This window comes from Peromyscus leucopus, chromosome 1, assembly GCF_004664715.2.
Source record: "Peromyscus leucopus breed LL Stock chromosome 1, UCI_PerLeu_2.1, whole genome shotgun sequence".
In the NCBI taxonomy this organism is placed as follows: domain Eukaryota; kingdom Metazoa; phylum Chordata; class Mammalia; order Rodentia; family Cricetidae; genus Peromyscus; species Peromyscus leucopus.
Window position 1 is genome coordinate 51,991,592 of NC_051063.1, and position 17,302 is coordinate 52,008,893.

At 41.7% G+C, this 17,302-nt stretch overlaps 1 protein-coding gene across 3 annotated transcripts in view; it reads left to right on the top strand.

The window, feature by feature from the left end:
- Slf2 (SMC5-SMC6 complex localization factor 2) overlaps positions 1–17,302 on the top strand; it is a 53,454-nt gene that overhangs the window by 31,404 nt on the left and 4,748 nt on the right. For 2 of the 3 annotated variants that reach the window (XM_028891110.2, XM_028891112.2), the window contains 8 exons: positions 3,413–3,515; positions 3,894–4,070; positions 5,991–6,088; positions 7,193–7,280; positions 8,833–8,964; positions 9,312–9,389; positions 12,166–12,252; positions 17,218–17,286. In XM_028891110.2, coding sequence (XP_028746943.1) covers positions 3,413–3,515; positions 3,894–4,070; positions 5,991–6,088; positions 7,193–7,280; positions 8,833–8,964; positions 9,312–9,389; positions 12,166–12,252; positions 17,218–17,286 — 832 coding nt within the window. The other variant, XM_037207256.1, reaches the window with a different exon arrangement.

Sequence of the window (17,302 nt, forward strand, 5' to 3'; positions counted from 1 at the left end):
AAGTTAAATTAAAATTTAAAAAAAAGCACTTGCTGCTCTTCCAGAGAGCCTAATTTGGGTCACTGTCACCCATGTCAGGCTGCTCACAGCTGCCTGTAATTCCAGTGCAGTGTGAAGGGTGACGTGTGTTCAGAGAGGAGCTGTCAGAGACTGCTGCAGTCTCAGCTGACGTCTAGATACACTGACATAAAATGTGAGTCCTAAGAACACTCTACCATTTTCAGTCGGCACGCCAGTGTTTTCTTCCTTTGCCTGTCTCATAGCTATTTCTTCCTTTATATGTTTAGTATCAATTTTAAGTCAGATCCTCTCTCCGTGCCTAGCCTGCCAAACATCTTTTTTTCTAGCATTTCTTTGTCCAAGACTCTTCACCATTAGAAGAAATCTCTGCACTTTTATATAATATATTGAGTTTATAATTTTACTTACCTATTTTCTATTTTTCCTATTTTTCTCCCCACTGGAGACAAGGGTCACTATGTTGCCTCAGTCTAGGCTCAAACTGAGATCTTCCAGCTTAAACCTAAGAGCTGTGAAACACTGGGCCTCAGACCAATTTTCTGTTTTGTTCTTTAGCCTTTTGTTCTTACCAAATTGATCCATCTGTTAATTTTGCACATCATTGCGTCACAGTTAGAAGCCTTTATTTAGTACTTGCTGTGTACCAGACACAGTTAAGGGTTTGACATAGTATTTTAATATAGTTAACTACAAATATTACTAGTAATTCATTCCCATTTTACAAGTGAGTTGAGCACAGAAAGATGAAGTAATTTGCTGAAAGTTATGCAAAGAAGGGACTAAGACCCACCAAGAAGCTACTTATAAAAAGAAAAAAAATGGCTGGCTGTGGTGGCTCACACCTGTGATCTCAGCACTTGGGAGGCTGAGGCAGGAGGAATGCTATAAATTCTCAAGTCTCACTGATGATAAATAGTAATTTCTAGACCCTGTTTTCTTTTCTTTCTTTTGGTTTGGTTTTGTTTTTTGGGGTTTTTTGTTTGTTTTTTTTTGGGGGGGGGTTTGTTTTGTTTTGTTTTCGAGACAAGGTTTCTCTGTGTAGCCCTGGCTGTCCTGGAACATGCTCTGTAAACCAGGCTGGCCTCAAACTTAGAGATCTACTTGATTCCCAAGTGCTGGGATTAAAGGTGTGTGCTACCACCACCCAGCTCTTTTTTGTTGTTGTCGTTGTTAGCTTTTTGATTTTGGTTTTGGTTTTTGAGACAAGGTTTCTCTGTGTAGCCCTGGCTGTCCCAGAACTCATTTTTTAGATGAGGCTGGCCTTGAACTCACAGAGATCCTAGTGCTGGGATTAAAGGTGAGTGCCACCCAGCTCTTTTTTCTTTTTAAAGTAACTCTGGTGCCTTATGTTTGTAACCCCAACATGTGAGAGGCTAAGGCAGGAGAATCACCGTAAATTAGAGGCTAGGTTGGGCATAGGCTAGGTCTCACTCTGTAGTCCAGGCTAACCTGGACCATCTCAAAAACAAAAATGCTCCAAAGCCCAGGGAATATATCACAGAAAGGAGGACAGAAAGAATGTGCAAGTTGAAGGTTGGGAAGGAGAACTGTGAAATCCTGTCTTCTAGGCATGACATGGCTGTTGTACCTATAAACTTAGCAGTGGTTACCTGCACAAGACTCATGACCTGCCCCTCGAGAAGCTGTAAGCAGTATATGATTACAAGGAGAGCAGGATCATCTTACTCTTTGCTATGACCACTAGTAACAGCCTTGCCCAGAAATAAACCCCCATCATGTTCATGCAAGAGCTCCCATCAAAGGTAATGGGGCACAAAAGAAAAAAGGAATTCCACATGCAGGTGAGGAGGGATCCTCTAGGTACATTGCTAAGAGAAAACGGGAAGCTAGAGAACAATATACACTATGGCACTGTTTGTGGTAAAGTGGGTGCAGAGGGCCATTGGGAAAGGTGGAAAACATACTGTTATGACACCAAATACATGGGTTTTCCACCGAAGCATCAAAATGGGGGAGTTGTCTTTAACCACCAAGCCATGTCTCCAGATAGAGGTCCATTTCACAAGGATGGTAGATGAAACTGTTGGCCATCTGATGATCAGTTTGTTCTCTAGCCCCTCTGGGTAGAGCTTAATTTCTAACCCTCTAATCATAGGTTAGTTACTGTGGTCTTCATGAGTCACCTTATCTGTATGAAAGGAGTTTCAGCAGTTAAGAGCTCTTGCTGGGATCTGGAAACAAAGACCAAATGTCCTGTGTTCATGCTTGCTTTTGATGTATAAGATGCTTGTGAAGGAAGGACTAAAACCAATAGCAACTGTGGGAGGAGGAAGCGAGTCGCGGAAGAGTCCAGTTGGGAAGGCAAAGAGAATTACATACCATCATTTGATACATTGTGTTTTCTTGGTTTTGTTTTGCCAAATGAATTTTGTTGGGTTTTTGTTGTTTTAAGTAAAAATATGTCTCAAAAGTCAAAATCAGAGGCTGCAGAGATTGCTCAGTGGTTAAGAGCGCATACTACTCTTATAGAAGACCTGAGTTTAGTTCCCCATAATCTGTAATTTTAGGTTCAGGGGTTCCCATGCCTTCTTCTGGCCTCCATTGGCACTACACTCATGTGCACAAACCCATAAATACACAAATAATTAAAAATACAATGGCCAAGGTCGTGCATCTTCTTTCAAATGCTTAGAATTGGTGTGTGCGTGCGTGCGTGCATGTGTGCGAGCGTGCATGTGTGCGTGCGTGCATGTGTGTATCTGTTTGTGGTGCACACACATAAGTGTACCTGTACCTACTCCTCTGTGCATGCACATGCAGAGGCCAGAGCAGGAGGTTGAGTATCTTCCTAGATGACTTCCCACCCAATTGCCTTAAGACAAGGTCTTCTCACTGAACCAAAAACTTACCCTTCACCTCGGCTGGCTAGTGAGCTCATGGTATATTCCTGTTTACATCTCCCAGTGCTAGAATTTCAGACACTTACAGGCATGCCTGGAATTGTGTGTGGTTGTTAGAGATTAGAACTCAGGTCTTCGTGCTTGCATAGCACTGAGCCATCTCCTTAGCCTCTATAATTCTCTATATTAGTTTGGCAGTTTCTTCAGGTCACTCATAGGGCCTATAACAATCATCAGCCATTATTATTATATCAACCCTGTTTTATATAGCTTTCTGACATGGGAGTATTAAGGAAAATAACCGTTTCAAATGGAAACTAAGCTGGGTACAGTGGCATGCACCTGTAAGCCCAGCTTCTTAGGAGGCTGAGGCAGCGTGAGTATAAGTTTGGGGCTTGCCTGTGCAGCAGAGTGATACCCTGACTTAATAAAGTAGTTGTTCAGAATTTCCTACAGTGAGTATTTTATGCCTGATTCCATACTGCTTTCTCAATGGTTCTGAAATACATGCTTTATTCCCTTTCCAATAGTTTTGAAACACAGAAAACACTAGGGGGAAGAGGAAGCGAAGATTCATCTTGTAATCCCGTTTTTTCAACTCTTCCTGAGACCAACATTTTAAATGTAGTTAAGGTATGAAAGACTTTGTATATCTGTAGCAAAGAGTCAGAACCAGTTTTGTGATTAATTGTTTAAAATTCCACTGGTTTCTTACCAAGTGAAAGGTCTTAGCAATTGTATTTCCATTATAAATGCATTTTTCTTTTAATATTAAGAACAACAGGGAACTTCAGGTCAGAATTTCACTGTTAAGTGTTACAGTATAATTTAATTTTAGTTGCTGAAGCCAGTCACTAATACTGAAAATGGAGAAAGAAATACTTACCCTTTCATTCCACTACTTGTGTTGCATTTCTTGCCTTTTCTAGACATCTGATACTTGTTAATCTTCTGTCAAGAGTATAATTTAAACTCTAGAAGTAATGTTTTTTCTTTGTGCATTTCTGGCAGTTCCTGGGCTTGTGTACATCTATACATCCAGAAGGTTACCAAGATCGAGAAATAATGTTGCTGATTTTAATGCTGTTTAAAATGAGTTTGGAAAAAGAGCTGAAACAGATTCCGTTAGTAGACTTTCAAAGCCTCCTGATAAATCTCATGAAAAATATCAGAGATTGGAACACAAAGGTAACATTTCTTAAAATGTAGGTGTTGCGCCAAGGATGGCTGTGTGTACCTGTAATTCTACAGGTCATTTATGAGTAAGGGCAGAAAGTTGAAGAGCTAATAATGTCATCTTCAGCTATGCAGTGGCTACAGGAGACCAGTCTACAGATAAATAAAGCTCTAGGTGTTGTACAGCATCACATTGTTTCATGTGCACTCAGAATTCAAAGATTCGATGCTCAATTAAGAAGTTTAACCATGGAAAGTAGCTGAGGAAGGCACTATTTGGTGGAACTCGGTAGCTGTCTTTTCAACCTTTTATTGGAGATTTACTATGTCTGAGCATTTGCACCTTTGCCTTTGCCGGGCTTCCTTACCACTTGTGCGGTTAGTGGATGAGCAAAGGAGTACAGATACGGTAAAGTGACATTTCTGTAAGACAAATTGCTAAATGGTCTTATTAATAAAAACCCAGAGCCAGATATTGGGGTGAAATCTGTGAGATCAGAAAAGCAGGAAGAAGCCAGCCATGTTCTTACACTTGGAAATCCTCTGCCAAAGAGACCTACTTTCCTGTATGCCCACGCCTATATGCCTTTCTGTTCTGCATCTCACTTCCTCTTTCCACCCAGCTACATCACTTCCTGTCTCTCCAGACCTCTATGGTTAGTGCTGGGATTAAAGGCACCATGCCTGGCTTTGTTCCCCAGTGTGGCCTTGAACTTACAGTGATCCAGATGGATATCTGCCTCCGGAATGCTAGGATAAAAGGCGTGTGCTACCATTACCTGACTTCTATGTTTAATATAGTTGCTGGCTTTTTCCTCTGATCCTCAGATAAGCTTTATTAGGGTACACAATATTTTGGGGGACACAATATATCACCACACATTTCAAGTTGTAATCAAGTCTTACAAATTATAAAGGGTGAGCAGTGTGGCAAGATTAGCACAGCAGGGCTGCAGTGATGTCATCTGAGGCCTTCAAGGATAGTCTTTCTGAAATGACCTCTGAGCATAAATGACATGATAGTTATGCCTGCAGCTGGGACTGAGTTGAACTTAATCCCATGCGGCTAAGCATGGGTAATTTTTTTAGGCCTTTTCCCATTTTTGATAGAAGTTTTTAAACTAGAGCCAACAGGAGCATAATAAACTCCTCTGAGTGCTGGGTTATGATAGCCCATGCCTTTAACCCCAGCAGAAACAGGCAGATCTCTGTGAGTTTGAGGCCAAACTTGTCTACAGAGTGAGTTTTAGGACAGCTAAGGCTATCCAGAGAAACCCTATCTTGAAAACAATAACAAAAATAACTAAACTGAGTAACTGTCACCAAGCTCCAAAAATTATCAAAAAGTAATTCATCTTGTCCGATCATACTGCATTCTTCCCATGCTCATCAGCTTATTTTGAAGCAGCTGTCAATTTTTAATATGATAGCTAGAGAGCTAAAGGATAGTTCAGGTGTTTTGTACATCCTAGCAAGTACAAGGCTGAGCTCCATAGCCAGAAGAAAACTAAAATACTGTAATAGGATCCAAGCGTGCAAGAATTTTCAGGTCTGGAATATATATGATCGTGTGTGTGTGTGTGTGTGTGTGTGTGTGTGTGTGTGTGTGTGTGTGTGTGTGGTGGTGTTGTTGTTGTTCACACTTAGGGAAACTGGTATTTGAATACTTTATTCTTTTAAGAAAGACCAAGTTGTTTTTAAGTGTAGCAACAACATGAGAGTGACATGAAATGCTAGTGTAAATATATAAATATAAATGCTAGTGTGTGACCATTCTAGGGTACTTTAAGAAAAAACAGAACTTGTGATACATGCATTCTAGTATGCTCTAAATGGCATGCATTTTCAAAACTTCAGAGTTCTGTTTTAGTGACTTCCATCAAGGCAAGAAGGTCTGTAGCTCTGATCCTGGGCTTGTTCTCTTTTTTTCAGGTACATGAACTCTGTGTGGGCATAAATGAACTCTCCAGTCATCCCCACAACCTTCTGTGGTTGGTACAGCTGGTCCCTAACTGGACATCTCGTGGAAGGTATTGTAAAGTGAAATAAACATCAAGATTTTTATAATGCTGATGCTAGGTAAACGCTTTGGAGTTCTTACTGTAAAACAGGGTCTTACTATGTAGCCTCAGCTGGCCTCAAACTCACAGTTTTCCTGCCTTAGCCTCTCTTGAGGGTTAAGTTTACAGGACTAGGCCACCACACCCAACTTGGAACTTTGGTTTCTATTCATCATTTTTTGAATGTTCTTTATTTATTTGTTTGTTTGTTTGTTTATGGGGGTGTGAGCCTGATTATGTTACTTAATTCAGAACATGACTGACTATTCTTGATTTTTATTTTTAGCTTATCAGATAAGTCAGTAGAAGTATAGCTTAGTGGTTCTCAACCTTCCTAATGCTATGACATTTTAATACAGTTCCTCATATTGTGGTGACCCCTAACCATAAAATTATTTTTTTGCTACTTCACAACTAAATGGTTATGAATTATAAGGTAAATATCTGTTGTGCAGGATATCTAATATATAACTCCTGTGAAAGGGTCATTCGAACCACCACCACCCTGCTGCCAGGGGTTGAGAACAGCTGGTATAGATGATATATAGCAAAAATTAATTTCCTTTTTCAGGGGGTGAGGGTGGGGGGTGAGACAGGGTTTCTCTGTGTATCCCTGTCTGTTCTGGACCTCTCTGTAGACCAGGCTGACCTTGAATTCAGAGATCTGTTGGTCTCCGCCTCCCAAGTGCTGGGATTAAGGACGTGCACCACCACAATCAACTTTCTTTTCTACTTTTATGAGACAAGTTCTTAGGAGCTCAAGCAGAGTCTGGAGCTCACTGTGTAGGAGAGGATGATCTTGAACTTCTGATCTTCCTGCTAAGCAGTAGGATTACAGGCATGCACGGCTACACCAGGGCTTAGTGTATGCTAGGCAATCCTCTACCAACTGAACTACCCCCAGCTCTAGGCGGTTCTAACCTGATGTGCACATATTTTACATTAACACCGCTGCTCTCTAACAGTTGGTTTTGAAACAGCCCCAAGAGACTACGGTTCCATTTGGCTCATTTGCTTGCTTGTCAAGTAGTATTGTTTAAACACATTGTAAAAACTTTTCATTTCTAATTCCAGGCAATTGAGGCAGTGCCTCAGTCTAGTGATTATTTCAAAGCTTTTGGATGAAAAACACGAAGATATCCCTAATGCCAATAATCTTCAGGTATAAATACACTTTTGTTTCTAATAAATGAGAGAGTTGGAAGATTTGATGAATCCTAAATCAGAAGGATTTTTTCTCAAAATCCTAATTTTGAGAAAATCATAATGTGCTGTTAGCAGCTGTTACATTGAGAATTTATTCAATCTCCCAAGATTAACAGCATTAGAAATTGTGGTCACAGGATTAGAAATTACAAAGCTATTAACCACATCTTATACCTATTTTAATAAAGTGGTCTTTATGGATCATAGAACTTAATGTGGTTTTCCTCCAGTACTTGTTCAGTAGAGGGTATACTGGTAGATATATACGAATATGTGTAAATATATCTTATAGGAACACCACTCTGAGTTCTGATGGCTTTGCAAACATTGATAACACTAACAGGGTATGGTGGTTTGAGTGTAACTGGCCCTCATAATCTCATTGAGTGTGGCGCTATCAGGAGGTGTGGCTTTGTTGGAGTGGGTATGGCCTTGTTAGTCAAAGTTTGTCATCATGGAGGCAGGCTTTGAAGTTTCCTATGATCATGATACCACCCGGTGTCTCAGTCAACTTCCTGTTGTCTTCTGATCAAGATGTAGTTAGCATCATGTCTGCCATGCTCCCTGCCGTGGTAACAATGAACTAAACCTCAGAAACTATAAGCAAGCCACCCCAATTAAATTTTTCCCTTATAAGAGTTGCTGTGGTTATGATGTCTCTTCCAGCAATAGAAGCTGGCCTAAGATAAGGGCTGCCCTTAATTGGATTTAAAAATTCACAGAATTTTGTCTTGGGTGTCCCTGTATTGTTCTTGTTTGAATTGCAATTCACTATAAGTTACTAGGTTAAGTCCTATAAATAAATAAAAAATGAGACTGTACTCTGGAAGACATGATCTAGTAGTATGAACCATTAAATGTAAGAGCAGTATTAGAATATGCACAAGATACTATGCATATTATCTGAAAACTGACTGCCACCCTAGTCGGGTGGAAGTGGATTTGATTGCAGATACGTGGGCACCATTCCTGAGCCACTAAGATAATTAAAAGTCCTCAGTCCATTCAGCAATATTTATAGCCACCAAGGGATCCAGGATAGGATTTCTGCAGTTAGCCTTACTGATGTTTGTCTTGTCTGTCGCCTTTTCCTTATATCTACAGAAAAGAGAACTGCATGATTAATTAGCCATCAGGCTGACTACTTGATGTCAGCCAGACCGCCACTCTCTGATAGCCCAGTCAGCCTTGAACTCCAGTGATCTTCCTGCTTCAGCATCAAGTGTTGGCATTGCAAGCCTGAGCCACTACATTGGATAGATAGTGCTTCTTTTTTAGAATTCAGTGACCTCTATTATAATATCATTTGATCTTGTTCTAAGCATTTAACCTAAATTACAAATACTAAATCTTAATATAAAACACCTTAAGCAATTGAGGACTTTGAAGTAAATGGGTTTCAGAATTATCAAGCCAGGAAAAGGAGCCAGAGTGACAGAGGGCACACTGGAATTAGCTCAAGAAAGAGCACTACACAAGAACTGACTGAGTCTCTCTTCCCTTGATAGATCTCAGTCCTACATCGCTATCTAGTGCAGATGAAGCCTTCTGATTTGTTGAAGAAAATGGTCTTGAAGAAAAGGGCTGAACAACCAAATGGAACTATTGATGACAGTCTTCATTTAGAACTTGAAAAGCAGGTATCCAGAGCCAGAGCTTAGAGAACGCATCGGGCATACAGCAAACGATGTTTTAGAGTTTATTGCTGTTGGAAAATTCTCCAGAGTAGAGCTGAGAGTTGGGGTGAAAGGGCAGTTTGGTAATTTACCGTGCTCCGTTGTGGCCCTGCACTGCGCACCACAGTGGTAAGGTGGTAAAGGGAAGCACTTAATTCAGAAATCAGAAAGTCTGGTGGAGTGCATGGTTTTTCGTTCCTCACCAAGTTAGTTAAATCCTGGCTTTCCTGGGCAACCTTGCTAATCAGTAGACTGGAGTGGTATTTATTTAGCTTTTTCATGGGTAGTAATTTTCTTTGTCTCTCTAACAGGCATATTACCTGACCTACGTTCTTCTTCATTTAGTTGGGGAAGTTAGTTGTTCTCATTCTTTTTCTTCTGGACAACGGGTAGGTAATGTTCAGTGTTGTTATAAATAGGTGTTTCCATTGGTGAAATGAATGAGCGTGCGTGTGTTAGAAGAAAACTTGAAAGTTGACTGGTTTTGCTATAGAAATCCAGGAGTCATAGTAACCTGCAACCATATCATAGTGACAAGAATTACTTCTCAACAGTGGTTTGCTGGAGTAGAGCTTAGTGACTATAACCTGGCAATAGTAACATATACTCGTAGGGTACAGAGGTCACCAAATGGACTAGGTTTACCTGGTTTCTTCTCACTTTCTTCCTTTGAACCTCCACTCACTTTTTGTTTTTCTTTAGAAAAACTAAAATGCCTTTAAAAATGGTTATTTAGTGGAATCTGGGAGATGGCTTAATGGTGTAAAGGTCCTTATTGCTAGGTTTGACAACCTGAGTTCATTCTCCAGGCCCCACAGGATGGAAAGAGAAAGCCGACTTACAAATTCTCTGCCACATGTACACACAAAAAATTAAAATTTTTAATGTTATTTAGAAATGTTTGCCTTCCAAGGTAAATTAAACTACTGTTTTGCTTCACATGTGCATTTCTGAATTCTCTCTCCATACTAAGAATTTCATTTTTGGGCTGGAGAAATGACTCATCAGTCAAGAGCACTGGCTGCTCTATCAGAGGTCCTGAGTTCAATTCCCAGCACCTACATGGTGGCTCACAACCATCTGTAGTGAGATCTGGTGCCCTCTTCTGGTATAAAGGCATACATGCACTCATATACATTAAATAAATTTTTTTTTTAGAATTTCATTTATGTGGTTTGGTTTGGTTTTTCAAGACAGGATTTCTCTATGTAGCCCTGGCTGTACTGAATCTAGCTCTGTCTGTACCCGGCTGTCTTCGAACTCAGAGAAATCTGCCTGTCTCTGCCTCCCAGGCCTTGGGATTAAAGGAAATCTGATATGTGTGATCCCCAAAGGGGTCTTGACTCACAGCTTGAAAACCACTGCCATATAGTGAAATGAGACCTTGTCTCAGAAGTAGGAAAAACAAAAAACAAAAAAACCCACACCAAACCTTATTGCTGATCTTTAATCCCAGCAGAGGTAGGCAGATCTCTGTGAGTTTGAGGCCCGCCTGGTCTACAGCATGAATTCTAAGCCAGTCAAGGCTATATGATGAGACCCTACCTCAAAAAGAATGTCAGACATTGGCAGTACATGCCTTTAATCTCAGCACTCAGGAGGCAGAGGCAGGCAGAGCTCTGAGTTCGAGGCCAACTTGGTCTACAGAGTTTCAGGATAACCAAGGCTATGCAGAGAAACCCTGTCTCAAAAAAACCGTGGAAAAAACAAAAAAATGGAAAAAAGCCCAAGTGGTACAGGCCTATAATCCCATCTGCTCAGGAGGCTGAGGCAGGTAATCACAAATCCAAAGCCAGCCTGGACATCTTAGTGAGGAGAAGGCTGGGAATGTAGCCTAGCAGTAAAGCACTTTCTATCTTGTTGGAGACACCATATTCAGTCTCAAATATTGGTGGGAGAGGAGATTAGGCCAGATGTTTGGGCTCTTCCTGGCTACTGTGGAGAATAGGTAAGAGGATTTCTTGCACCCAAGGTTTCAAGGCCAGCCTGAATAATATAGCCAGACTACCTCTCAGAAAACTAGAAAAGAATGCAGTTAAAAATCATAGAGAAGCCGGGCGGTGGTGGCGCACGCCTTTAATCCCAGCACTTGGGAGGCAGAGCCAGGCGGATCTCTGTGAGTTCGAGGCCAGCCTGGGCTACCAAGTGAGCTCCAGGAAAGGCGCAAAGCTACACAGAGAAACCCTGTCTCAAAAAACCAAAAAAAAAAAAAAAAAAAAAAAAAATCATAGAGAAGACTGGCAAGGTGTTTGAGCAGGTAAAGCGTTTCCTAAGCAAGCTTAGTAACCTAAGTACACTCCCAGAATTCCATGTTAAGGGAGGAGAGAATCAGCTCTACAGAGTTGTCTTCTGACCTCTACACATGCAACGGTGACGTGCACACCTCTGCAGACACATGGACTTACACAACAATAAAGGTTTTATTTTCATGTGGGTATATGTGCCTTCATGTAGGTGTGCACACATGAGTGCAGGTGCCCTTGGAGGCCAAAGACCTTGGATCCCTTGTAGCTACAGTTAACAAATAGCTGTGAGATGCCTAATGTGGATACTAGGAACCAAAATCTACTAAGCTATCTCTCCAAGCCCAATAAAGGGCAGGGAGGCAGGTTTTTTGGGGTTTTTTTTTTAAAGAGCCAAGAGTAATGTCACATGCCTATAAACTCAGTGCCTTGCACTCAGAAGATGGAGAAAGTATTAGGAAAAGTATTAAATTGTGTGCAGATGAGCATGCCAAAGCCCACATGGCAGTCGGGGCTCTTTCCACCTGTGGGTACTGAGGGCTGGACTCAGGTCAGTCCTGGCAGCAGGACTTTACCCACCACATGATTCTAACAGGCCTGGTTTTTGTTTTGTTGTTGTTGTTTTTTCCCCCAAGAGAAAGGATCTCATTTTTGTCATGATGATCTTTAGCTGGTCCTCCTGCCTCAGTCTACCTAATAGCTAGAACTATTAAGCATTTGCCCTGCCGCACCTAGTTCTTGTATATATCTTTTCTGATTAACTAACAATGAGTCATAATCATTACGTTCTTATGAAAGTCAACACCTTTCACTGGTGGGATCAAGTACATTTTAAGTGATTTCGTTTTTTTTAACTGCATAATCTGTTATTTTGCAAGACTTTAGAATTGTTTTCATCTATTGCATTCGTTTGTTTTCATAGAAACATTTCGTGCTGCTTTGTGGGGCTTTGGAAAAGCATGTTAAGTGTGATATTAGGGAAGACGCAAGGCTTTTCTACAGAACTAAAGTAAGTATATTATTCATGGCGGGTTTGGGGTATAAGCATGCGACATGGTGCACATGGGGATGCCTGAGGACAGTTATGAATGTCAGCCCTTGCCTTACACCTTGTTTAAAACGGAGACTAGTTGTCCTTAGAGCTTCCAGTTATTACAGATGTGTACACCTGGCTTTACGTTGGTTCTGGGGATTTGAACCCCAGCCCTCAGGACTGCACGGCAGCCACTTCACTCACTGAGCGCCCTGCGTCCTATTGTTGTGTGTTGTCGGCAGTCACACCTCTAGTCCTGGCACTTGGGAGGCTAAGACAGGAGAACCCAGGTCCCAGGCTTTCTTGTGCAACCACACAGTAAGGCCCTGCTGGAAGAAAAAGAAAATGTAAGCAAGGGAAATACACAAGCCGCTCTTTGGGGGGAAAGCATAAGGGCTTGTGAGTCTAGCTCAGTGGTCCTGTGTGTGAGGCCATGTCATTGGATCCTCAGGATATAGATACGCACGCACGCATGCACGCTCACATGCACACATAAATATATTTCAAAGAACATAAAGAGGACTTCTTAAAATGGAGACGTTTTAATTATATAGCCCAGGCTTGCCTCAAGCTCTTTTTGGTTTGCTGAAGCAGAATCTTACTATGTAGCCCTGGCTGGACCTCATTGTGTAGACCAGGCTGTCCACTCACACAGACTTATGTCTTTGCCTTCCAAGTGTTGATCACAAGCATCCACTACTGTGCCTGGCTTTCTTCAAACTTTTAGGGTTTTTTTTACATTCATTTATTTGTTGGTTGGGGATAGGGGTGCACATAATCTAGTGTATGTGCATTGTTTAGGACATATAGGTCACAGGAAAGCTTGTGGGAGTTGGTCCTTTCCTTCTACCGTGTGGCTCCTGAGGGCCAAACTCAGGTTGTTAGGCTTGGTGGCAAGTGCCTTTACCTACTAAATTATCTCACTAGCCAGTAGCACATTTTTGGTCCTCCAGCCTCAGCCTCTCTAGTACTTTGAATACTGGTGTTAATTACCACTCTGAGTTAGGACTTGGATAACAAATCAGCTTCTACTAAGTACTTTTCTATCTAGGTTGAAAGGACAAGTAAAAAACACTCTTCAGGCAAATACATTTTTCACTTTACTCTTTGTTCTGAAATTCCTGACACCCAAAGAGAAAATTTCTTTCAGCGTCTTTGGGACTTTTTGTTTTTTTTTCCATTGTACAGATTAAAGCACATACTCAGGGTGTGGTAAAGTGCCTACTGCACACTAGTCTGGATCGCTAGTACCCGTGTAAATGGGAGTGGTCGCACACATCCCTAACTTTACTGCTGAGGGAAGCAGGGACAAGTGGACCCCAGTGCTCACTGGTCAGCCATCTAATTAGTCTGTGAACTCTGGGTTCAGTGAGTGACCTTGTCTCAAAAAATAAGGTTGGTGATGGAGGAAGACACTGTCCTCCACACACACAAAACCTTGTTTTCAAACCTTAGCTTCACAGGTGGAGATACTGTTTAAATGTATAGGTATATATAATTACAAGGCAACGGCATGAGTTCCATGACGGGGCAGAGTAGTTGTGTTTATAGAGGAGAATAGACTAGCTGCTCCCCGTGATGCTCACTGAACTGTTCTAGGAGACTCATTCTGAGTCCTCTATCCCTAACCCATGGTGGTGGATGGGATTGATGCATCAGTAAGCTTACCAAGGTTTTTCTTGTATTGGTTTGTTTTTCCTAAAGGTTTTTTTATACACAAAGACAGTAGAAAACCAAATTTATGAGAATGTACGAGAGAAGCAACTTTAATATTAATAGACTGACCTGAATTCCTCCTGAAACACACAAAAAATACTTTTAGAAATATCTAAGCTTTTTTTTTGTTTTGTTTTGTTTTGTTTTGTTTTTTAGAGACAGGGTTTCTCTGTGTAGCTTTGCGCCTTTCCTGGAGCTCACTTGGTAGCCCAGGCTGGCCTCGAACTCACAGAGATCCGTCTGCCTCTGCCTCCTGAGTGCTGGGATTAAAGGCGTGCACCATCACCGCCCGGCTATATGTTAGTCACTTTAAAGTAAATATGAAAACGAGCAACTAATGAAGCTGAGTCAGATTTCCAGATACACTAGGCAATAGTAGTTCTTGGTCTGCAGTGTGACTAGTTACTGACCTATCCATGTGGGGTGTACTCTGCAGTGTGACTAATTACTGACCTATCCATGTGGGGTGTACTCTGCAGTGTGACTAGTTACTGACCTATCCATGTGGGGCTTGTGGCTGTTGCTGACAGACATCCTAAAGGGGGTCACTAAGATTAATTTTTTTTTTTCTTTATTACATTTTATCCTATTTGGGAGAGGGATGTGTATGCCACCCACACTGCTCATGTGGGGGTTTGTAGGACAACTCACAGCGATAGAGCTCAGGCCACCAGACTACATAGCAAGAACTTTTATCCACTGAGCCATTTTACTGACCTGGGTTTTGTTTCTTTTTCTTTTCTTTTTTTTAATCGATTTTTAAGATCAGTTAATTTATTATATATACCCTATTCTGCCTACATGTGTCCTTGCAGGCCAGAAGAGGGCACCAGATCTCATTACAGGTGGCTGTGAGCCACCATGAGGTTGCTGGGAATTGAACTCAGGACCTCTGGAAGAGCAGTCAGTGCTCTTAACCTCTGAGCCATCTCTCCAGCCGCTGGGTTTTGTTTCTTAAAGCTGGCCCATCAAGGTTGTTACCAGAGCCTCTGTTAGAGGGTGAGCCAGTGGTCCATGTAAATTGCTTCAGGGGATGATATCATTGAAATAGGTTAGTAGTTTCATACTTCTCCAAAACCTCTAGTGGAGAAGTGGTAGTTGTCATGAAGACAGTTTGCTAAACTTTACAGAGTGGGGGAAAGTGGAGATTTTAATTCGATTTTTTGTTTGTTTTTGAGTCAGGGTCTCTCTGTGTAGCCCTAGCTGTCCTGGACTTTTTGTAGACTAGGCTGGCCTCGTCGAACTCAGAGATCTGCCTCTGCCTCCCGATGCCTGTTTCTTCCTGACTTAAGGCCAGGATGGTGGATCACTTCTTTAATCCTAGCACTCAGGAGCAGATCTCAGTGAGTTCAAGGACAGCCTGGTCTACATAACCAGCTCTAGGCCACCAGAGCTACATAGTGAAAATATTTTCTCCCCCCAAAAAATTGCTGACTTGTTTAAATATTTGTATTCTAGTGTGGTGTAACATGCCTGTAATTCCAGCACTCAATAGGTAGAGGCAAGAACAACAGAGGAACCAGTGAGCTACAGCTACATGAGGAGCTTGAGGCCAGCCTGAGATACATGAAAGCCTGCCACACACACACACACACACACACACACACACACACACACACACACACACAGATGTAAAGTCTAAGAGATGATCAAGAGTGGTAATGGGCCTTCCCTTCGTTCATTGGTCCCAGAGGTTTGTGTAGCCTTTACAAAGGGAGTGGCAGCAAGTTGGGATCTTGTGATTCTGTGGAAGGAGCAAGTGACACATTAAAAAATGTTTAGGCTTGTGTAATTTTATGTGTGAGTGTTTTTCCTTGAATGTATGCCTTTGTACTGTGTTTGTGCCTGGTACCCTCATTGATCAGAAGAGGGCATTGAATTCCCTGGATCTGGGTTTATAAATGGTTGGGAGCTGCCATGTAGTTTCTGGGACTCAAACCTATGTCCTCTGCAAGAGCAACAAGTGCTCTTAACTACTGAGCCATATCCTGAATTTTTTGTTGTCTTTCTGTTGAGCCTTTTAAAAGCAAGCTATGGTAAAGCTGGGAGCGGCCAATGCATGGACCTGTAGAATGGTATACCCTTCAGCTTCCCTGGCCGGGTGTTCAAAAGCCAGAGAGTAGAAAGTAGAGATTTCCTTGAAGGCAGAGTTGTGTTCTCCAAACCATCTGGACTGTCTTTAGTAACAGGAAATCAGGCGTGGTGATGCATTGTTGTAATCCCTGTACTTGGAAGGCAGAGGCAGGAAAATTGCATTAAATTTCGGGTTATCCAGGGCTAAATAGGGCTACTCTGTCTCGTATAGTAATAATTTTTAAAACGGAAATTAAGGGCTGGAGAGATGGCTTAGTGGATAAGAGCACTGACTGCTCTTCCAGAGGACCCAGATTGGTTTGTAGCACCCACATGGCAGCTCACACTGTCTGTATATAATAACTCCAGTTCCAGGGGATCTGAAGCCCTCTTCTGGCTTTAGGGCAATGAACAGGTATACACATGTAGGCACAACACCCATACACGTAAAATAAAATCAAAGAAATTAAGAGTGAGTGTTGTGGCTCACACCTAATCCCAGCACTCAGGAAGCAGGGGCAGGTGGATCTCTGTGAGTTTGAGGGCAGCCTGGTCTACATAGGGAGTTTCAGACAGCCAGGATTATATAGAGAGACCCTGTGTCAAAAAACAAACAAGAAAATTAAGTCATAATTATTTGACATTTTAGATTGTGAAAAAAATAAATTACGGTAATAAAAGAAAACATGTCATTTGAAAGCCTCCCCAAAAGATAAGTAGCCTTTTTTTTTGGGGGGGGGGGTTCGAGACAGGGTTTCTCTGTGTAGCTTTGCGCCTTTCCTGGGACTCACTTGGTAGCCGAGGCTGGCCTCGAACTCACAGAGATCCGCCTGCCTCTGCCTCCCGAGTGCTGGGATTAAAGGCGTGCGCCACCACCGCCTGGCAAGTAGCCTTTTCTTGACAGCAATCAAATATAATTGTTGGGGCCTGTGATAGCTATGAAATATATTTGACTTTTATACTTATTTTTGTTGTTACTGTTTTGTTTCGGTTTTTTGAAATAGGATCTCACACTATAGCTCCCACTGGTCTTGGACTTTGAGCCATGCACCTCCATAGCAGCAACTATGAGATGCTTTCTTTCCAATGTTAATTTGATTTTAAGTGAAGATACTCTGATCTGATATCTTTCCTCTTTTTGTTATTTTTAAGGTGAAAGACTTGGTTGCCAGAATACATGGAAAATGGCAGGAAATAATCCAGAACTGTCGGCCTACTCAGGTGTTGTTTTATTTAT